The 22,807-nt window shown below is 36.9% G+C and overlaps 1 protein-coding gene across 4 annotated transcripts in view; it reads left to right on the plus strand.

Moving 5' to 3' along the window:
- LOC578459 (adhesion G-protein coupled receptor V1) overlaps window positions 1–22,807 on the plus strand; it is an 85,054-nt gene that overhangs the window by 23,297 nt on the left and 38,950 nt on the right. For 2 of the 4 annotated variants that reach the window (XM_030976810.1, XM_030976807.1), the window contains exons 19-48: window positions 450–575; window positions 1,234–1,448; window positions 1,854–2,095; window positions 2,483–2,884; window positions 3,425–3,554; window positions 5,026–5,168; window positions 5,770–5,943; window positions 6,502–6,684; window positions 7,047–7,141; window positions 7,674–7,852; window positions 8,808–8,974; window positions 10,010–10,268; window positions 10,888–11,016; window positions 11,443–11,561; window positions 12,115–12,296; window positions 12,816–13,146; window positions 13,523–13,675; window positions 14,262–14,490; window positions 15,123–15,242; window positions 15,801–15,986; window positions 16,355–16,494; window positions 16,867–16,966; window positions 17,166–17,345; window positions 17,744–17,998; window positions 18,773–18,857; window positions 19,307–19,445; window positions 19,991–20,132; window positions 20,535–20,776; window positions 21,135–21,310; window positions 22,565–22,689. In XM_030976810.1, coding sequence (XP_030832670.1) covers window positions 450–575; window positions 1,234–1,448; window positions 1,854–2,095; window positions 2,483–2,884; window positions 3,425–3,554; window positions 5,026–5,168; window positions 5,770–5,943; window positions 6,502–6,684; window positions 7,047–7,141; window positions 7,674–7,852; window positions 8,808–8,974; window positions 10,010–10,268; window positions 10,888–11,016; window positions 11,443–11,561; window positions 12,115–12,296; window positions 12,816–13,146; window positions 13,523–13,675; window positions 14,262–14,490; window positions 15,123–15,242; window positions 15,801–15,986; window positions 16,355–16,494; window positions 16,867–16,966; window positions 17,166–17,345; window positions 17,744–17,998; window positions 18,773–18,857; window positions 19,307–19,445; window positions 19,991–20,132; window positions 20,535–20,776; window positions 21,135–21,310; window positions 22,565–22,689 — 5,348 coding nt within the window. Of the gene's footprint in view, window positions 1–449; window positions 576–1,233; window positions 1,449–1,853; window positions 2,096–2,482; window positions 2,885–3,424; window positions 3,555–5,025; window positions 5,169–5,769; window positions 5,944–6,501; window positions 6,685–7,046; window positions 7,142–7,673; window positions 7,853–8,807; window positions 8,975–9,012; window positions 9,052–9,243; window positions 9,283–10,009; window positions 10,269–10,887; window positions 11,017–11,442; window positions 11,562–12,114; window positions 12,297–12,815; window positions 13,147–13,522; window positions 13,676–14,261; window positions 14,491–15,122; window positions 15,243–15,800; window positions 15,987–16,354; window positions 16,495–16,866; window positions 16,967–17,165; window positions 17,346–17,743; window positions 17,999–18,772; window positions 18,858–19,306; window positions 19,446–19,990; window positions 20,133–20,534; window positions 20,777–21,134; window positions 21,311–22,564; window positions 22,690–22,807 lie in introns of all 4 variants that reach the window. The other 2 variants (XM_030976809.1, XM_030976808.1) reach the window with 2 other exon arrangements.

The raw sequence follows: 22,807 nt of genomic DNA on the forward strand, positions 1-22,807 counted from the left end.
GCAATGGTTACAACAGTTTACAATGTATATACATGATAAAAGCAATTATACAATAATATATTAAAACAGTCTAGGCAATCAACATTGAAATTCAAATAAAAGTGATCAACTGACAATTATTATGGCAACTCATTAATTTCAATTAATAAGCATGAAAATCATAACTGAAACATTCTAAAAATAAACTATTGAAGTTAATCATTAAAACCATAAATTACAAATTTGGCATGCCGAAGGATTGAGTTTGTGTCATTGGTAAAACATATCGGAAATATTGGAATTGAATTTCATGATGAATTAAGAAATAAGGAATTACATTGGAAATCTGCGAAGAATATTGAAATTTGTTGATAATTAAAATTAAAAAAATACACATATTGCACTGGCTATCAGATTGTTTAGTGATCTTAAGGGCTTAAGTTTTTTTTTTGTCACTTATTTTGATACAGTGACCTTGCTGGTGTTGTATTGGATGGTGATGGGCAGCTGTATGTAGGAGCATCTAGACCGGGGAATGAACTCTACACTGGGATGCTACAGGATGTTAGGATATACAACAGTGTCCTTCAAGAGAGGTGAGAAATGATTACCAGTCTTTTCATGATTAAAATGAAGTTATTCTTGTGTTATGGATTGGAAAAGGCTAAGAGGGGATTTTGATTCATTTTTTGCAGCTCAGTCCTCTTTACTATTTCGTTCCTGTATAGTACACAACACATTATGATTGATATAGATTTCCAAAGTGATATGGAAATTAGTACCCTGGCTTTAGCTCTGACACCCATTTTCAGCACACTGTTCACTTTAAAAAGCCTACCAAGTACCATACACATTAGTTTACATGGCAAAGGTAGATGCATGTCGTGCCAGAGGATATTGATGCTTTGCTGAGACTTCAACCAGGGACCTTAGCATGCTCAGTCAAGTATTGAGACCACTCACTATTGTACACTCTGTAGCACTGAAAGTTCTGTTCACCATGTGTGTGTTGTCTTACAGAGAGATGATGGAGCATGCCCAGTAAAGTATTAAAACCACTCACTATTCATTGTACACCTGCTGGAACTGAAAGTACTGTATTCCATGTGTGTTGTCTTACACAATTCTACAATTATGTGTAGAAATAATATCTGTTGAACTGTTTTGTGTAATCTGCATCATTTTTGTCTGTCGCGCCTTGATCGGAACCTTGATCGTGCGCGTTATAAATTTATATTATTATTATTATTACAGAGAGATGATGGAGCTCCTTAACAACCCTGTGGCCCAGGATGTGACTCCCATATCAGGAACTGTGACCTTTGCCCCTGGCGTGACCTCTTCTGACCTGGAAGTGAATTCTGTACAGGATGTGGAGGAGGAAGGAAACGAGGTGTTCACCCTGTCTCTCATGTCTGTCAGAGGGGGCGCAGCTCTCAGTGATGGTGGAGATGTGGCCCTACTATCAGGTGAGCAGTTGATCGTTGTGATTCTGTATATGAATTTTTTTTTTGTGGGGCGAAGATGTACATGTTTCAATCAAGTCTGATTGTTTATTTCTTTGGACTTTAATATCATCATCCAAAAGACCTGACTCTGGATTAAACACTTGTTCTTTTAAAACCCATCTAAAGAGACAAAAGTTCCCCCGCTTTGATAGCATCATTTGTAACAAGTTTAATGTCAAGTGGGAATTCAAAATACTTGAATTTGAAGGTTGAACAGAATGTAATTACAGATCACTTCATTTTGTACAAATTCTCCAGTGACATTTTTTCTTAGCAATGAAATACCCACATTTGTAGGAGACTTTCTTTATGTTTTTTTAAATTAATCAATGTTAACACCCCCTTGTGTTTTTACTGACTCGATAGTCTTGAAGAGTGATAATGCCAATGGACTCTTTGGCTTCTCTGGGCAATGCACTTCCACAAATGCTTCAACTTCATCTACGGAGGCTCTTCATTTCACCTGTGAGGTCGTCCGTTCCCGTGGTGACCAGGGCATTGTAACCATCCCCTGGGAAGTACGCCTTCAGTCCACAGATATGATTGCAGAAGAGGACTTTGTCAATGCATCAGGGGTGGTCGTGTTTGGAAATGGAGTTAGAGAACAGGTATGATAACAAACTTCATCTATTCCTTTATTTAAGCAGCATAGAATTTATTATCAAAAGCAAGTTACAGTGGCTGATATGAGCTATTGAAATTGTTGCGTTTGATTGCCTATGAGCAAATTTATCATAGATCTGTGAAAATTGTGAATGAGAACAAATTGCTGTGCATTTTACATGAAACACAAGTTCCTATCTCTTTGAAGTATGAATGAAACTTTATAGAAACAATTTGATAAGTGATGTGACAACATCAATTTAATATATAATCTAATCTAATCTAATTCTGTTTTTATGCCTCTGTTACGAGGTAGCCGGAGGCGTTATGTTTTGTGGTTGTCCGTCCGTCTGTTGTAAATGACTCTTTCCCTTCTACTTTCTTCCTCCCAGACTTTCACTTTTACGACCGTGGATGACCTGGCTCCAGAAGTGCTGGAGGAGTTCATTGTCCACCTCCTACCTTACCTTCCGTTCTCTGATGATGGATTGATTGGATCAACCAACACCAGTGGAGCCAGCATCGATCCCACCGCTGCCACCAATCTAATCTCCATCCCATCCAGTGACAACCCGCATGGTCTCCTCCAGTTCTCCATCGGTCAGCCACCAGACCAGGCCGACCCGCTCCTGGCTCCTGCCTTGGGACTAGTGGAGACCACGGTTAGGGAGGAGGAGGGTGTGGCCAGGCTCTTGGTAGTGAGAGCCCAGGGGTTGCTAGGGGATATCACAGTGGAGTGGAGGACTGTGGATGGCTCTGCTGTGTCTGCTGGAAAGAACCCAATAGATTTTGTGGTATGAACTATGTTGTCAGTTTTCATTAGGTCTGCTTAACTAATCTTTGTTTCAATAATTTCTAATAATTATCTGAATTTCTGTGCATGTATGTACTCGTTGAGTGAGGCATGTAGAGATTTGCCCAAGTATGGAATAGTTTATTTGACTTTATTTGGTCAAAACTTAACAGTTTCAACCGTCATTGTAGTCTTCCTTAGAATTAAATGTAAATGTACATCAGATAGCATGGGAGGTCTGTAATGTATTTTACATACTCTTCAAAGGAACACTAGAAAGGCAATAAGTTGTTGTAGTCATGTTAAATATACCGATACCTATATTTTTTACAAGGTGTTGGGCTTACATGTCAGTCAGTATGATATTTCCTTCATTATTAATGTATGCTTATCAATTCCAATATTTCATACAATTTATCAAGTTTTACATAATGATAATTTTCCTTTGTTCTGTTAAACATTCTATACTTGTCCAATTCTGTATGAATATTTAAAACTCAAATGTATTTGAATGGTTCATATCTATTTTTCTGATTGATAGAGTGCAGGAGGCCGGCTCGAGTTCACCGACCAGCAGCGCTCTACCTACATCTCTATCGCTATCGTAGATAATGATATTGCAGAGCTTGAGAAGTCTTTCCAGGTTCAGCTCTCTAGTCCTACAGGGGGAGGTAAGAATTCTTTAATTGTTTCTTGCTTGTTCCAGATTACAATGAAACCTGTTTATAAAGACTACTCAAGGAAGACAGCATGAAATATATCCCAAACTGCCCATTTTTATTCCTCAACCTGCCCAAATCACCCATACTACCAAAGATTTGCACAAATATGCTGCTCATGAAAATTGAAAGTGTTATTTTGTTTTTAAATTATATAGATTCATGTTCCATATACAGACATTAAGAAAACATTTAAAATGGGAATTGCAAGCCTGCACATGTATTTTATGATTTTTACTCACATCAATAATATTTGTACAGATAGTTTGTTGTGCATGTACTAACTGATAAAATGTAATATACATGTACATGTATGTACAGTACTTTTCTATAGGTTTTCTTGTTTTTAATACTATTCATAAGGCTGTGTATGTATACTTTCAGATTAATTAAAACAAAATTTATATAGTATGGTTGCCTCGGTACTAACAATCATTACCCCATCCTGCCACAACCCTACCGATTTCTGCACTACTAAATCAAATTTCATTTGCCTTGTATCCCACATATTTACATGTACATCAAACTGCTATAGGCACAGGTAAGCATTTAGATACAAACAAATTTAACAAGAAGTTTTTGCTGAAAGCTTTGCACTAAAGAAAAATGATACTTTGCATATGAGAAGGATTCTAATTTTGAAGCTGCTTTGAATTCATGAATGGCATGCTTGATTGGATGCTCCCATTTTGCTTAATAATTTTCTTTATCTCTTATATTTTTATCCTTGTAGTTTACCCATAGTTTTCTGTCAATTACATCCCTCATATTCTCTCTTTTAGATGTAGTTTTAAATATCTTTCAGCTTGAAGTGTAATCAATTAATTCTTATGCATGCGCACAATTATTTTTAGCTTAATGGAAAAAAAAACATGGAATGGTAGTAATATGATTCATGGTTTTTCTTTTCCTTTGCTTGCATTTTGAATACAGAAATCATTGTAATTCAGATTTTGATGTCAAGTGTTCCAATTGCTTGCCCTGTAAAATTATGCTAGATTTTTGGGGTATTTTGATTGGTTGTGTGTTCATATGGCAAATATAGCTGTGTTTGTCTGCTATATCCATTTTGCTTGGAACATGGTGCCTTCTAGCATGCATTTTTTAAAATCAATTTATACTTTTGAGCAATGGAGACAATACACATCAACACATCTTGGAATAACAGACCTATCTCAAAACTCCAGGATGTTTTAAAAATAGTTTATCTAATAATAACAATATTTTCATGCTACAGATGCATATAATACATGGTTGGGTACAAATTAATTCCCTCAAAATTAGAGATACATTTTTATGAATTATTTTAAGTTCATTTTTTTGTTACAGGGTGCTGAAGGTAGATGTAATACACATAGTAAGAAACATGCAATTAACCTTTAATACAAGAGTGATTTTTACTCTTTATTGCATATCTTTCCAGCTCAAATTGGACCAGCCTCCACGATCCAAGTAGTCATCCTCCCCTCGGATAATGCATATGGAACATTTGAATTTGACTCTCAATCTCTGTTTGTAACGGCCGTGGAGCCCCAGCCTCTTCAAACTAATGATGTCACCTTGCAGGTTAATCTGATTCATTATTATTTTGTTTCAAATAGATATAGTTTTATCTTAACATTTATTTCTTGTTTCAGTTTAAACCCAAGTGTTTACTGGCTTTATTACTCTTAATAATATTTAGGCACTTTTGTCTAATGTTACATATATTAAAAATGTTTTGTTTTTTAATGTATAAAAAAGTGATATGTTTGAGATTGTAATTAGTATGTACAGCGGCATGAGCGTCAGAGCCTGGCGGATACCGGCGCTATATAAATATCCATATTATTATTATTATTTATTATTAGTGAAACATACAAATTACATCATCTGAGCAGCAGTGATCCAGTTTGATTGGTTTATTTGGGACATTCCTTCCCGGGACTGCTGGTGTGACCAGCCATCAACAAACTATCTGTTGATACCTGAACGGGCTATTGTTCACAGTTGCACAATATACATAAATAAGAGATTACAGATAATTGTTCTTTAATGATTAAAATATGCAAGCTCATGCTACTATGCATGATGTAATCTTTTTAAATTGCAAATGTGCCCAAAACACTTAGACGATTGTTTGATTTCTTTTTTCCCTAACTAAACTTGATCCTTCTCATTTCATCAGGTGATACGTCTGGGTGGTGCACTTGGTGAGGTCATGGTGTTCTGGTCTGTAACCTCTGACCCCATGAACCCTCATGCCCTGGTCAGCAGTGACCTGGTCAACTCTTCTGGCAATGTGACCTTTGGTGTGAATCAGATGACAGAGGACATTGTGATTAATGTTCATCCTGATAATGTAAGTAAATTCAAGCTGAAACTAAGTGACAAATAGCTCAAATGTATGTACTGTAACTAATGTGTTGCTAGGTGAAAAATGCACCCATTGAAAATGTGAAATGTTATATTGCTGTGTGAAAATTTATATAAGTGCTGGAAGGAGTTCTCGTAAGACTTTCAGTGAAAAAAATGTGATTAGTTAAGAGGCAGTTTTTTGTTTTCCCATTTTATTACCGAGTTGTATTTGAGTTTTTGAAGCCTTTTAAAACCATTTCTTTTCAGTGTAACATTCCTTTCTGTTGCCCTGTGGTGTTTTTTTAATTTATTTTTTATACTATGGGACATTTTTTGAAAGCTCTATGTCAGACATATTCAGAATGGTTGAAAATAAATCCTAAGTCTGCAATAGATTGCTCCTCTTGAATATCAAATGGAGAAACTTTGTGATAAATGTGTATAATACTTTGCTTGTTTATTAGATTTCCCTTCCATCAACATTTGATTTTATCAAATGACATGATATCAAATTCTACCTTGATTTATAATACTTTGATGTTTGGTAATGTCATTAATCTAGGTTCCAGAGTTAGATGAGTTGTTCAATGTCAACCTAATCATTGTTACCAATGGTCAAATTGGCAATGCTTCGCAAGCAGTGCTGTCAGTCCTGGCCAATGATGATCCCTATGGAGTGTTTGTGATCGACCCGCAGTCTCGAGTTGTCATGGCAACAGAAGAAAGCACTGAAGTGACCATGCAGGTAGGTGACATTTGAAAATTTGAAATAGGAAACAGTCTTCTAAGAATTGAGATAAAATTATGCTGTTTTCAGTTTAGCCTCTGCCTCCCCCATCATCACTGCATCATACATGTACTGGAATACACACAAAGATGCTTAAATATTTTCGTTTCACTGATGATTTAAAAAAAAAATCAAATTGAAATGCTGTGATGGAACTGAAAATGGAGAGATTTTAGAACAGGAAGATTAAGGCATGCCACATGCTACATGCATGATTGTATTATCAAGTTTACTTCAAATATGTAATATTTTTTGAAAGAAGATTCATTAAGATTAAACATCTAAAAACTTTTTTCAATTTGAAATTCTTTTTCCTGCAGATTTTTAGGGACAGAGGTACAGATGGAGATGTGGAAGTGATGTATGCCACCCTGAATTTCAATGAGGAGCTCACAAATCTTCCAGCCCACGTTAGGTAAATACACTTTGATATTTACTCTTCGTACTGTTAAAGTGCTACAAATCAATGCACAAGAGTTGAATAGTGTGCTGGTTATAATTGTTTTTGCAATCTTCTTTGCGAACAATGTAAGATAATTGAAAACTGTCACAGAGTTTTAGTAATATTATACTGTGTCAGTAGATTGAAAAGTTGTGAGTGCATCAGCCCCTGTCAGATAAGTGTTTATATTTTAAGTGAAATTTTAGATCACTCAGTACCTAAACTGTTTTGAGATTGTGTCTAACATAACACACATGTTTGTAGGTCATGTAATAGCATAACAACTGGTGTTGTACATAAATGATTATCTACATGTTCTTAATTGCAATATTGTGAAAATTAATGGAACCCTATATGCATGTATCTTGCTTCCTACGATGTTTTCCAAGCATATATACTGTAATTTAAGACATGTAGTTCACCCATAGGAAAATGACTGACATAAATGTTACCTGCAGGCCATCCAGTTAATATCCTGTTCTGTTTTTGTTCCTCAATTTTGTAGAAGAGCGGAAGAGGGAAAAGATTTTGAGGCCAAGCAAGGAACGGTGACCTTTATGGAAGGTCAAGAGACGGCTAATATCACGATCCAGCTGCTGAACGATGCTATCCCCGAGACAGAAGAGAGTGTGTTTGTCTACATCATCAGTGCTATGATTACCAATCCTGCACAGACAAGACCAGGTAAGTGATTTACAATAGTATTGGGTCCTGTATGAGTGTGTTTGTCTACATCATCAGTGCTATGATTACCAATCCTGCACAGACCAGACCAGGTAAGTGATTTACAATAGTATTGGGTCCTGTATGAGTGTGTTTGTCTACATCATTAGTGCTATGATTACCAATCCTGCTCAGATCAGACCAGGTAACTGATTTACAATAGTATTGGGACAGAGGAGAGTGTGTTTGTCTACATCATCAGTGCTATGATTACCAATCCTGCTCAGATCAGACCAGGTAAGTGATTTATAATAGTATTGGGTCCTGTATGAGTGTGTTCGTCTACATCATCAGTGCTATGATTACCAATCCTGCTCAGACCAGACCAGGTACATCAATTGAATTACAATAGTAAAGGGACTTGTATGAGAGGAGTCAGAGATTGGAGGCGCAACGATCGGTTTGGAGAAAGAAGGATGTTCAGTAACAGAGAGATTAAGATATTAGAGAGAAAATAGAGAAAAAGTTTAAGAGAGAGTAGGATAGAAGTGCATGATTGATACAGTATATGTTATTTCCAGCACGCTGCAATGTGAAATTGAATCAGTATTGCTAAAGAACATCAAATTTATTCATGAAACACCATATACATGTAGAAACTTTATGGCAATCTTTATGAATGAATAGATAGTGAAAGAGAGAAAGAGAAGGAGAGAGAGAGAGAGAGAGAGAGAGAGAGGGGGAGAGAGAGAGAAAGGGATGATGATTATTATGAAAGTTACAATCAATATATCTCCAATTGTGTTCATATAATATTTTAGTTTACATATTTCAAGAATGTGTACTGAATTGGTCATGTAATAAAATCACACTTCAAAATTCAGGTGTCGTGATGAAATCAAATACTTTTGAGACAAAAGCACACTACTGTCTGCATGTATGCTCTATCTATTCATTATTTGTTCTTCCTTTACAGTTGATGATTCTCCAAGAGTTGGAGCTGAGAACATTGGTGAGGTGAAGATCATTGCTAATGACAATGCTAATGGAGTCCTTCAGCTATCCTCTAATCAGGTCTATGTGATGGAAGGACAATCACAGTCTGTGATCAATGTCACGAGATCAGCTGGGACATTTGGCACTGTAAGTGTGTATACCATACCTCAAATCAATGAAAATAGGTTATCAATGTCACCAGATCAGCGGGGACATTTGGCACTGTAAGTGTGTATACCATACCTCAAATCAATGAAAATAGGTTATCAATGTCACCAGATCAGCAGGGACATTTGGCACTGTAAGTGTGTATACCATACCTCAAATCAATGAAAATAGGTTATCAATGTCACCAGATCAGCGGGGACATTTGGCACTGTAAGTGTGTATACCATACCTCAAATCAATGAAAATAGGTTATCAATGTCACCAGATCAGCGGGGACATTTGGCACTGTAAGTGTGTATACCATTCCTCAAATCAATGAAAATAGGTTATCAATGTCACCAGATCAGCGGGACATTTGGCACTGTAAGTGTGTATACCATACCTCAAATCAATGAAAATAGGTTATCAATGTCACCAGATCAGCGGAGACATTTGGCACTGTAAGTGTGTATACCATTCCTCAAATCAATGAAAATAGGTTATCAATGTCACAAGATCAGCTGGGACATTCGGCACTGTAAGTGTGTATCATCATCAATAGTGATCTGTCAATATGACAGGTTCAGTGACCCAAACAGAGTTCTACATCAAGTGTCTCTCCAAGTATCTCGGTCTTGAGCCATTCTGTGATTAAATCATCTAAAAAGCCTTTACGAGGTCTTCCCCTCTTCTTCTTTCCTCAAATCAGTGATAATAGAAATCTAGTCTTAATTTGTAATTTTCAAGATGCCCCTCTAATGAACAATAAATTCTTCAATTCCTCTTGTGGCACTGCATGGAGCTAATCTGTGTTTTAAAAAAAAGAGTGAATAAATAAATGAAATAATAAGACCTTAAATAAGTGAAATTTGTTTAACAAGTAAAAAAGCAACTTAAGATAAATTATCTGAGAAATTAGTAAATATTGCTGAGATAACTTGGTTGAATCAGGCTGATCAATGGAAAAGTTTCAATAAAATGAATTTTTAAAAACATTTACACTAGACCATTCACAAAAATGTGTATCCATTTCAGGTGACAGTCAAATTCCAAACCATCCCTGGAACAGCAGAGGTTGGAATTGATTACTCCGTTACCTCCACTGATGTAATACTGTACGACGGTGAGACTACTAAGCCCCTCCCACTAGAGGTCATCAATGACCAGACCCCAGAGGTCGCAGAGACGTTCAGGGTCATCTTACTGGAGCAGATCACTGGGGGTGCTGTGCTAGGGTCACCTGATGAGGCAGAGGTCATCATACAGCAGTCCGATGATCCGTATGGAAACTTTGGTAAGTTAAAGCCCCACTGTCCTACTTATAGCTACTTGCTCCCTCTTGTAGAAAAATTCCCCAATCGGTGCCTGTTGGTCCCCCATGATCCTCTTTTTCTTATGTTAGTTGAGAGCTGAGTTAATGAGATAGCCACCTGTCAGTGACCTCGCTGTGTGGTCTAATCCCTTCTGGCCCATATTGACGGTCTTTAAATGACTTTAAAAAAAGATGAGCTGTATAGAAAAGATGATAACATGAAATCAATACCTGTACATGTGTTTTGATATGATATGCTTCAAATTGGCAAGCTGTACTCCAGGTTTTACTCTCTCAAGAAAAGGTTTGAATTTTTATTGAAGAAAAAAAAATTAAAGTTAGTGATAATTCAAAAGGAACATGCTGAAGTGGTTAATAGTAATAGGAAGAAAAATGGGATAAAGCATCTTAGAATAAACTCAAACTTAGCTATCTGGAGGTAAGCAGATATGCTTGAGTTTCATGCAAAATGCATTTTTTATATCTGTGGCTCGATTGTTCTTAGGCCGATTAATTGATTGGTTAATTAGTAATGTTTGCCAATTAAAATATCCTCTAGAGGGCACACCATGAAATGATTTATTTGTTTTTGTTTTCTCAGGATTTGGATTCTCAAGTCAGATTGTAACTGAGCCAGAAGAAGGAGAAACGCGGCAGCTATCACTGAGCGTCATCAGGAGTGGTGGTACAATCGGAGTAGTGGCTGTTGAGTGGCAAGCAACAATCAATGGTATTAAGATTGTAACTCCTTCTTTTGTTGTTGTTCATAGCCATTGAAAATATATTATTCCAAGCGAGCAAGAGAAATGTCCTGTGGTACAGTAGATAAATAAAATGTAGGGTACATAAACCATGTTTGACCTACTAATTAGAAGAGACTGAATAGAAAAATCAAAATGGCTCTACTTTAAAAAATAAGGTGTATCTCTGTGTTTGGCATTTATATTTAGTATTAAATATAAAATTCTAGACATCCAAATGGTTGGATCAATATTAATGGCTTATCACTTAGGGTGACTGAACACCATTATTGCCCATTATACATGTACATGTATGTTAGATTATACATGTAGAATCATTCATTGTAAATTGTTGGGTGTTTGATCATGTAATGAATTACCTCATATTTGATGTTGACATTGATCTTTATTTGCAGGTGAGCTAGCTGTAGATGATGTCTTTCCTACTGGAGGAACTCTTTACTTTGTTTCCAACGATGTCACCCGGACGTTCACTCTTAACATCTTACCTGACGATGTACCAGAAGAAAGAGAGGTATGTTGCACAAACAACACTATATTCTAATATCAAATATATATTCACAGGACAAGCAAGGATGCATGTGGGTGAAGGTGACTTGAAAGTCAGAAGAAATCCCCCCAAAAGCATTGTGGCAGTTCACAGGTTGAACATTTGCTAATTCAAGATTTCCTTAAAAAACTTTTGTGATAATGGTAATAAGTGTGGACTTGTTATGCATATTTTTGCTGTGTTTATTCTATAATCTGTGAGCAGGGAAAAGGAAACCAAGGGATTGTGGTATAGTAGTACCTTGATGATAAATAATATGAGTTTTATGAGGTTTTAGTGGAAGGCATTGTTAGTTCGAGCCAGTTTGACATAAAATGGAGGAATATCTCAAAGTGAAGAAGCCCTGTGTTTAAAAGAATACTCTTTAGGAATTTTATGATTACATCGGGAACCTGTAGCAATGATTGATCAGAAAATCATGTAGTTTTTAACCGTCTCTAAATGTAAATTTGTATTCATTTCTAATTCCTCCAAACTGTGATTGATTTGTATTGAATGGTGATCCTTTCTTTCGCAGAATGTTGTATTGCTCCTTGTGAATGCTACAGCTGGAGGGGTGGTTGGTGACCAGCCTGAAGCTACCATCAGTGTTGAAGCTAATGATAATCCCCATGGGACAGTGGAGTTTGCCTTGGCAGATAACCGGGTCCAGGAGACAGATCTGCAAGACGATATTGCTAGTTTGAGAGTCATTAGAAGGTGAGTATTTCAGTACATATTCTGATATAGATAATTTTTTACCTGCATTGAAGTTGAGACCAGACTAAGTCTTTCAAATGTAACTAAGCTCAGACCTCTTTGGCTGTGCTTTTTGGAAACAAAATTACAATTGATTTAAATTGATTGTTCGTTTTACAATCAATCACAGTGTTAAAATTACCTGTACATTTTGATGTACAAATGTTATGAGACACTAGTTGACCAATTTGAGTCCATCACAGCTCTTCTTACGATAGAGCCTTGGCCTTGGTCTTCAGACTTTTAAAAGGTCTTGACCACATCACAGTTCCTACAATGACATTGATTACAGAGTGCTGCATCCTCTTTTATCTATTTTCTTGAGCAGCCTTTTTTACATGTATTTTCTTTAATACTATAAGCTATGAAGCTAAAAATGGGAAAATTTGAAAACGTACAAATTGTATAACTTATAAAAAAGTAAATACTAGACTTTAATTGTGTCACATATTCAAATATTTTTATTTCTCTGCATCACAGTGGTGGAAACTTTGGTACCCTTGAAGTGACCTACAGCACGGAGACCCTCGACCTCATCTCAGAAGCCACCCTCAATGGCCAGACCCCAATCAGTTTCTACCAGACACCAATAGAGGGCAGTCTCCGGGTGTCCAAGGTGCCCTACGATGTCTCGTCCTTCTCCAACACGCTCCAGGGATGCGCTGAGACCTGTCTCCGCCAGCAGGCCTGCGGTGCCTTTGAGTACCGCGCCATGAATATGACGGTTTTGTGTCTGCTGACAGTGTCTTCAGGCACCGAGAGTGTTGACCTTAATACAGGGTTCATGCTCTACGTCAAAGACAGTGTCAAGGTCAGTTACACATTGATGCACTTTGAACTCTTTTTATGAAAGCTTGTATAAGATTGTGGGATGATTCTTAAAGAAAATCAATATTGTAATTCCATCATTGAATACCCAAGTAAATTTGTAATGTGAAGTGCAAAGAATGTGTATGAGATGTGAGATTTGGTTAAAATATTCCTATGTGATCTCTTCAAAACAATGTTATTATAAGTCAGGGCAATGCTACTTCTTATACGATTACTATAGATTATGTGTCTTTTAAACCTAGAACTATAGTACCTGATTATTACATCCATCTTTATGTAAAATGATAGCTACATCACAGTGCCTGTTTTTGAGGTTGCGTAATTGTTATGTATGCGCCAATCTATTTTATGAACAGACTCAAGCCTTGTATGCAAGCCAGGCCATCTCTGGAGTGGATTATGAGCCTGTGACCAGCGGAACATTCCTGATCAGAGATGGAGAGTCAGAAGGCTTTGCCCAAGTTACCATCCTCAATGACACTTTACCAGAGCAAGATGAAACTTTCGGGGTAGGTATTGTCTTGAGAGAAAAAAATTGTTTGTAGTGAGTTCAATACTTTGGTATACATGTACTTATGTATATTCATATGCAGTTGCAATTGTTTGAACCTCTACCTTGAGACTTTAAGATGCATGTATTGTGATGAAAATTAAAATTGGAAGGTGGTAAACAAGTTTTGTTGTTAAAAACTAGTGTATATGTGATATATTTAAACATGTAAACGGTCAAATTAAGTGCTTGCAACAGTTACAGGGACAAACAGGAAAGTCATGTTTGTTCAAATTCCTGGTAATTTTTCAATTCAATTCAAAAGACTTTATTTCCGTTAAAAAACAAACAAATATATACATCTGATAAAGTACAGACAGTTTAAAATATACAAATCATGAGCATTATATTAAACTAATTTAAAGAAACTGTGAAAATCAGTAGAAGGAAAATGGAGTAATATCTGTATATAAAGAATATTATGTATACAAAAGTCAAGAAATGTAGTCCTCTTAAATAGTTTACTTTCACATTCCCGGATGGGGAATAATAACAAAAAGTAAATGATTTTTATCACTGTTATTCTACCCACTTCCTAACCGCAGCTGAGTCTGATGTCGGTCCGTGTATTGAACACCAGCCCCGCCCCTCTCAACCTCCCTACCCTGGGGGATGGTCAGGCTACCCGTGTGACCATAGAGAACAATGATGATGCTAACGGTGTATGGAGACTCTACAGTAACAGCCCAGAGGCCACAGATGGTGGTCAGATGCTGTCCATAGAAGAGCAGCCTGGGCTCAGCGTCAGTGTGGAGCTGGTCATTGAGAGAGGGGGTAAGCTAGTCCAGGGTGTCCTTCTCATCATGGTGTTTCTGGAAGATAGTGTTTAAGGGTTCTAGGAGTACAGGATGAAGAACTCAAATAATAATGTCAACCTAATGCTTCTTCTTTTGTAAATCAGATTTACATACGTATGTTGATAATCATTATATCATATTCCTTCAGATAATGTTTGTACCACATTTTTATTATTCACCTGCATCCATGTGCGGGCAATGGTTACCAGAACCAGCATCTACATATATGGAACAGATCCCTCATACATGTATGCTGTATAACAATTGTTTGCCAAAGGATGTTTAACTTGAACCTCGTGTAGGTGATTCAAAGGTCAGTGACAAATACAGCAACCCTAAACCCTCTACCTTTACAGTTCATGGCTTACAAAGTTCTAGAGTAAAGGTGGATTGTAGGGAAGTAACAGTTATCTTCATCTTTTGTCTCTCATTGATGTGTTTTGATTAGCATGTATGTACCTGTGCAGGGGTACCGATGTGTGTGTGTGCCATGTATGGAATAAATGACTGGGATGATACTAATTACATTTAAAGTGTTTAGAAACATAGTTTTAAGCACCAAACTAATGGAACCATCTTTGTTATGTCTCTGTGTCTTTGATTGCTCAGGTGGAAACATTGGTGAAGTGAGCATCTCATGGATGATATCTGGTGGGACGGCTACCAGTGGGCTGGACTACTCTGCCAGTGGAGGGACACTCACTTTTACCTCAGGGCAAACCAGACAAGGTAAAGGCGGGTGGACAGTAGGATGCAAATTGCGATGATACAAATGTGAATGGTGGATTTTACATGTCATGATATGGAAGTTAGGTTCTAGAGAAACCAACCAAACTGTGTCAATAAACATTTCTGGCTTAAAAAACATGTTCTGGAATTCACTTTTTACTATAAATTCTCATCACCTCTTCATGACTGCTCTTTGATCAAATTTGTCCATTAAGACCACTCTATGGAAACAAGTAAATGTGCTTATGATCAGCCTGATGGTCTGTAAGTGCAGGTTCTTTTTGTATATTTGCCATTAAAAGAGGACGCAAAATGTGGTCCTTTTTAGGAGTTTGACCTTCTGTACAGTTGGTCACTTACACTGAAAGCAAATTCATCCGTAATGAAGAGGAAGGGTGTTTTTCTGGTAATAATGCCCTTCTGTATTTGTGTACTAGGTTGAAGCTTTAAATGTATCTTAATTACTATCACAGTTGGCAAATTTGTATCTATGCTCCATGAATCAATGAAGTAGATCAGACGTGGTCTATAATTTTGTTTCGTTCTCTTTTCATGAAGTTATCAACATTGGTATCCGTGATGATGACATCCCTGAGATTGATGAGTTCTTCTCTGCTCAGCTTTACAACCCCGGAGGGGGCAGTATCCTTGGATCTGATAGCAATGTCACCATTGTCATCCTTGCTAATGATTTTGTAGCTGGCATCCTACGGTTCTCAACGCTCTCTTACATCATCTCTGAAGGTTTGTGTGTTAGGGTAGTGGGAAGGAAAAGATATATGTTGTTGAATGAAGAGAGATTTTTTTGGTTTACTCAATCATTTTGAATTTTTCCAATATTATTTAAAGCATTTTGTTAATTTTTTTCATAATGATAATCACAGTGACTGTAATTGATGATTGACGCACACATGTAAGTCATAATTGTAGCAGTCACAGTATTTTCACATTGGTCATTTTTCTGCATGATTCCATTATTAACATACATGTATGTGTACTTGTATAAGCCCATGTTGATTTGAATAATAGCCTTACCCTTCATGTAAATAATTATTGTGTATATTATATACACCATCTCTGAAATAATCTGAATTGTTTATTATGTTTGACAGGCGAGGCCTTCAATGTGACTGTAGAGCGTTCTACCCCCGGCATGGGTGAGGTGACTCTTGATTGGTCCATTGAGAGTTCCCAGTCTCTGGATCCAGCTCTCTCCTTCAGACTGACAAATGGCCAGATTGTCTTCCAACAGGTACAGTGCATTATGTTTAACTTCAAAACATTTCATATTTGTGTTCAAGATAAGGAATGGTAATAGCCCACTTTTGATTGCCCATTTAATTTACAAGTGTATGCCCATATTATTATGGTTTGCTCATCACTAGCGGAGGGCCAGCATGCCCCCAAGTTGTAGAATTTTTTAATTTCTTTATGCCTAAAGTAGAGTAATGTCCCATACCTAACGTAGAGTAGATCTGTTGATGTAAAGTCCTGAATTCATCAGTGGAAGTATTATGCTACCTCAAACTTTTCATTGTGTCCTATTTATATATGGTCAGTACAGAAATCCATAGCTAGACTTGAGGGAGATATGATATGTTCTAAATCTGTATCCTTTCCACAGGGAGAACTACTGAAGGAGGTCACACTAGAATCTCTTCCTGATGAAACACCAGAAACCAATGAGAATTTCCAGATCATCCTCACCGATGTACAAACCACAGGTATGTCTATAACTTTAATTTGAACCCACTGTTGAAATCTTATTACATGTAAAGTATTTTAAATGCTGTCATTTTTATAAAACAAAAGAAGAAGATGAAGAATGAAATAGATAGATACCTACCAGTGTTGCATAACATCCTTCACATATACCATTGTTTTCTACAGAATATTTTTGAAACTATCATCTTGTTTTCTCAGGTGTCTCACCTACTGGAGCAGCATCCATCGACCCCCAGGGGGCTAGTGCTTCCATTAACATTGGGGCTAGTGATGAGCCCCATGGGGTGTTCAGCTTCGCTCAGGGATCCCTGCTGGTGGCCACGCCAGAAGGGGATCGCTTGGTCCAACTCTTTGTGGAGAGAAAATATGGAGCCATCGGTAAGTCTTGAAAAATGGATCAATAATTCATATATATATATATATATATATACATATATTGAGTTGAATTTAATTATTAATCATTTAATCCTCTCTAAATCTACTTTCTTTTCATTCAAGGCTTGATATTAATGTATTATGGAATGAAGGGCAAATGATGAACTAAATTTCATAAAGAATCCTTCTTTTACAATTTTATTTTAGTATTGGTAGAAATTATTGTTTGCATCTTGACTCGTCTTTTTTGTTCAATAGTACAAAGTTGTGATTAATTTGAATCAAGCACAACTCTTTATAATACAGGGCTGTAATCTCATACTTTTGTCTAGGGACCAACCTTCAGAGAGTTTGACCACTAGAAATATTGTAATTTCAACTTTTACACAATTTTTGTCCAGGTCAAGTACAAGTATCCTACACCATATCCCAAGGTGCCCTTGACCCCACCAAGCCAGCCAACGAGAGAGCTCTGAACGGGTCAGACTTTGTGGGTGGAGCAGGTTTTGTGGACTTTGCTGATGGATCTTCCTCAGAGCCCATCTCCATCCTGATCTATGAAGATGAGATTCCAGAGCTGGATGAGGTGTTCCTTGTCACCTTGAACAGTGTGGAACTAATGGGAAGTGGGGATGTGAACACACCTCCTAAACTGGGTAAGGAATATGCTGTAAAAAATGGTCCGGTTCATGTGTGTTTTTATGCTACAGATATTCCTACAAAATTTCGGGTCACATTGAACAGTGTTGAACTGATTGGAAGTATGAATGTGAACACCCCATTTAAACTTGTTACTTGACATGTAGATTATGGTAACATTCACATTCATATTCACATTTTGTTCTATAGTTGTTATTCCTGTTAAATTCCCAGTCACCATGAACAGTGTTGAAATGATTGGCAGCAAAAATGTTTGCATGCCACTTAAAGTAGGTAGGAAGAAGTGCAACTCATACTTCAGTTTTAGCAACCAATTTACATTAGGGGTTAGTTTTAGAATGTACAGTTACTTGAAATATGCATAAGTGCACAGGAGCTTTTCTAAATAAACATGACTACATAAAGCACTTGTAAGAACTAAGAACTGTAATCTGAGTTTAGTATGTGAATGTATCTTTTTGACTGCGTAGAATGATAGTTGACATATTGTGTCTTTATTTACATTCACAATTCAGAGGTCAAATGTTTTTCTTTTCTTTGAGCAGCTTTAGCTTTTGTCTTCATTGTTTGTTTTGTTTGTTTTGTTAGGGAAGGGGGCGGGGGGGGGGGGGGGGGGCGTCCTGAAATCAATGCTTGCTTGACATGATGTATGTCTTTAATCTCACTCCTGTCACATTCTTATTTTCAAAGTCATAAAAATTACCCATTTTAACTATGAAACATTAGATAATAGAGTATACATTTCTTATAATTCATTGTTTGACCTTTAGACACCACTGACCTTGTGTCAGAGGTCACCATATCGGCCAATGACGGCACTCAAGGAGTCATCAAGTTTGACACTGTGATTACCAAGTAAGTTGAGATCATCAACATTCAAACTCTTGTCATGTTCCTTGGTCTTGCTAAGAGGAGAAAAGTACCTTGATGTGTCCCCAAGAGTACATGTAGTTTTAGTTGAATTTGAAGTGAAATCAAATGGTTGATTATCTACAAACCCATAAATGTAACAGTCATGTACATGTTTTTATATTAATTTGGGGATTATAAAATTACCAGAAATTCTGGAAAGGTCAAACCAACTGTTTTGCATCTTTGACACTACATTGGTGAAAAGATGGTTTTTCTCCTTTAAAAATTGACATCTTTAATTGGAAGAAGCCCTTTGTGCGAGGTGTTGTAGGTTTGATGAAGTCCTTGTAGTTGTACAAATTATTGCTTGTTTTTGTATTGTTTCTTGCATTAAATTTTTGTAAAAGTATTTCACCTCCTTGCATTAATTGTTTTCTCTGTATCTGCTGCAGTATTGAAGTATCAGAGGATGTTGGGTCAGTAAACCTGACAGTACTCAGAGACCAGGGTACCTATGGAGAGGTGTCTATCTTCATCTACAGTCAGCCCATTGGAGCAAGAAAGGGAGAGGACTACCAATTTGATGATCAGGTATCCCTTCACCTCTCTTCATCTTAGATTGTTTCTCTCTAATTCCTGTCTTTCTTCTTTGCTGTATCTCACTTTCTGTCACTACCCTGCCACTTACTCTCATACATGTATGTATGTTATTTTATCGCTCATCTTCCCTCTACCATTGCCAGTAACACACTCTTTCCATTATCTCACTTAAAAGAGCTTTCACACTTATTCTCTCTTGTACATTGCATCCATATTCTTATAACACCTCTCTTATTTCATTCTTATTTTCATTCTCATTCATATTGTTCTCTTTGTCTATTAATATTTTGTGTGCAATGATATGATAAACTGGCTCTAGCAATTTCTGCCCTAGGCATTGGCCAATATCATATGTACTTTTTTTGTTTACATTTTAATTAATTTTCATAAGTTTGATACTTATGTTTCCATTTATTCTCATTTGCAAGACTGGTTTCGAAATAATATATATTGGAAATTTTACCTCGAAGAGCTACAGAAGCTGAAATTTATCATCCTTTTGTTTTTTCTCTCGTCTTAACTGTTTGTATGGCTAGGTGCTTGTGTTTGGAGATGGTGAGAGTAGGAAGACAGTAACCCTGGACATTGTGAATGATGAGATTCCAGAGGATGATGAGACCCTGGAACTCTTCCTCAACAACCCAACCGGTGGTCTAGATCTGGGAGAGCCAATCAGAGGTTAGTTTAAACAAAGATCATTTAACCCATTCAATACCAAGTCTGACATAACTTGTGCTGCATTCTTTGAATAATGCATAAAGGTAGGACAACAAACTGAATATGTAGCCATAGCATTTTAGCGTTTTTTTTCTAATTCCAACGTTTGAGGATGTACCGGTAGTTCATATTGTTTGATATTCCTGTCCTGTTTTGAGGGTTTTTATTTTTGGTGTGAAAAAGATGTATGATGCTACAGGTATGAGTTACCACAGTGGGTCAAATATTGTTATACCATCTTTTCACAGACAATCTATTTATAGAATTGATTCAAAGACCCAGTTTTTTTCACTACAAAATTAAAGCAATGAAGTACTTGTTTAATTATCATCTAATGATTTACCTCATGATTTCTCTGCACAGTAATCGTATCAATCACAGCTAACGATGATGCCTATGGTGTCGTGTACTTTGTGGGTGTAAACACAGTCACCATTGATGAACCTACTGCCACCTCAACGGCTAATAGTGTAGCACGGTTTGCTGTGCTGAGAGACAGGGGCACCTTTGGTCAGATCGATGTACCTTTTGAAGTGATTGGTGGTGAAGGTGACCTTTCACCCACGACCGGCTTTGTGACCTTTGGCCCAGGTGCACAGGCTGCTGTAAGTTCTGAAATACTTGAGATCTTTTTAATTCTTCCATATGTAACAAGGAATTTCTTTAAGACGAAATAGTTGTAATTTCTTTTTTTAATTATTAAAATCAATAGATTGAAGCTTGTTGCGATATTGTTTTCCTTGTTATGAAATTTATACTTGTGGCTCTGTGTTTTCCTTTGTTACTCATTTGTTTTATTGATTTATTTAGTTTTGTTCTAGAGATTATCTGATAGAGCTGAATTTGTCAATGTCGGGGATTGAGAACATTATTCATCTACATTTAGTCTTAAACATGTGTTAGTTATACTTCAAGAAATGCGTTATGCCATTATAAAACATTTTTCCTTTCCTTTCTTGACAGGTTCTTCAAATCTCTGCTGTGACAGATAACATTCCAGAGCTTGGTGAAGAGTTCAAAGTTTTTCTTCGTGAGCCAACAGGGGGCGCTAGACTTGGGGCTCCAACCAATGTCACAATCATTATACAGGAAAATGATGCCCCTTATGGATCTCTGCAGATCTTCCCCCATGGATCAAGGTAAGTATTTGAAAGAAATAGTACTAAATTTTAATCAATCAAATTTTGTAGCCTAATGGCTGAATCAAACAGATTGTACTTTGTAAACTGTTGGGTACTATTTAGAGCAGGCCTTCTCAACTAGTTTATTAGAAGTGCCAAAACGAAAAGAATTTGTAGTTGAAGTGCCACCCTGTATGGTTGACAGTGCTGCGAGGGAGCATAGCGACCGAGCCGAAAATGGGTGGGGTCCAGGGCCGAAGCCCTAACAGGGAGTAGCAGGGGCGGAGCCCCCTGAAGCTGGTTGATTTAGGGCTTTCTAAAGGCCCACTGAAATGGGGCATTTTTAGCACCATTTCATTCCACAATAATAATATAATCAATCATAATTGCATATCATATTGATGTGAAAAGATTAGTACAATTCCTTGGTACCTTTACACTGGAGGTATATTTATGTGTAGTTTTTTGTGTGCAATGAACACGGGAAATGTCAAAATAAAGTGAAAATCAAACAAACAAAAACAAGATGTTTCCAGAGATTGGCAATGTTAAAATTGGTATCCCATCGTAAGCTAATTGTTGTTCAGACTTTAGGTTTAGATTCGTATAAAATGGTAAAAAAATGATAAATCCCCCTTTCTTCCTGTTTGTTAAGCAGACATTTTGGGCTCAAATTCGACTGCAACTTCTTGATTTAGCTGAGTATTTAATTCTAAAATATATATTTTCTTTCTTTCTGTTTTTTGTTTCGTTGTTGCGCGCCACTCCGACTGACTGCAAGCGCCACAAGTGGCGCGCTCACCGTCAGTTGAGAAGGCCTGGTTTAGAGAATAATGAAATATTATATTTTAGTGAATTTAATGCAATATTTACAATCATATTACATGCATATCCAAGTGCAGTTATATATAAACATGTATCTAAGGGGTGGAAATAGGAAATAAACAGTGAAGACAGACAATAATTGGAAATAATAATCATATGACTAGTGTACAATTATGTATAATTGTCAGATTCAGCGCATTGGGTGCTACATATGTAAGTACTTTATATGTTACTTTTATTATAATTGTGATTATTTAGCATCAATTGTACTGTCATAGTCCTGTAGAGAGTTTTCAAGTTTTGATAGCAATGTTTCTGTTTTTCTCCTTCCTTTCTCTCTCTCTCTCTCTCTTTCTCTCTCTGTCTCTATATCTCTCTCTCTATCTCTCTCTCTCTCTCTGCATTCTCTCTTACTCTCACCAATACACATCCCATACCTCTTGACAGTTCTTCATTGGTTGAGGTGGAAGAGTCCTCTGGTACAGTTTATTTCTCCGTAGAGAGAGGAGGTGGGGATATAAGCACTGTCACTGTAGATGTATCTACACAACCTGGTACAGCTGTTGCTGCTGGTTAGTATTAATAATATTGGTTTCACTTACTTGTGTTCCTTCAGGTTGATAGCAGTTGGGTAGATTGATTGAAAATGGCTTTAAGATGCAAATATCAGTTTAATAACTGCAAAGTTGT

This window comes from Strongylocentrotus purpuratus, unplaced genomic scaffold, assembly GCF_000002235.5.
Source record: "Strongylocentrotus purpuratus isolate Spur 01 unplaced genomic scaffold, Spur_5.0 spur5_scaffold_9, whole genome shotgun sequence".
Lineage (NCBI taxonomy): Eukaryota > Metazoa > Echinodermata > Echinoidea > Camarodonta > Strongylocentrotidae > Strongylocentrotus > Strongylocentrotus purpuratus.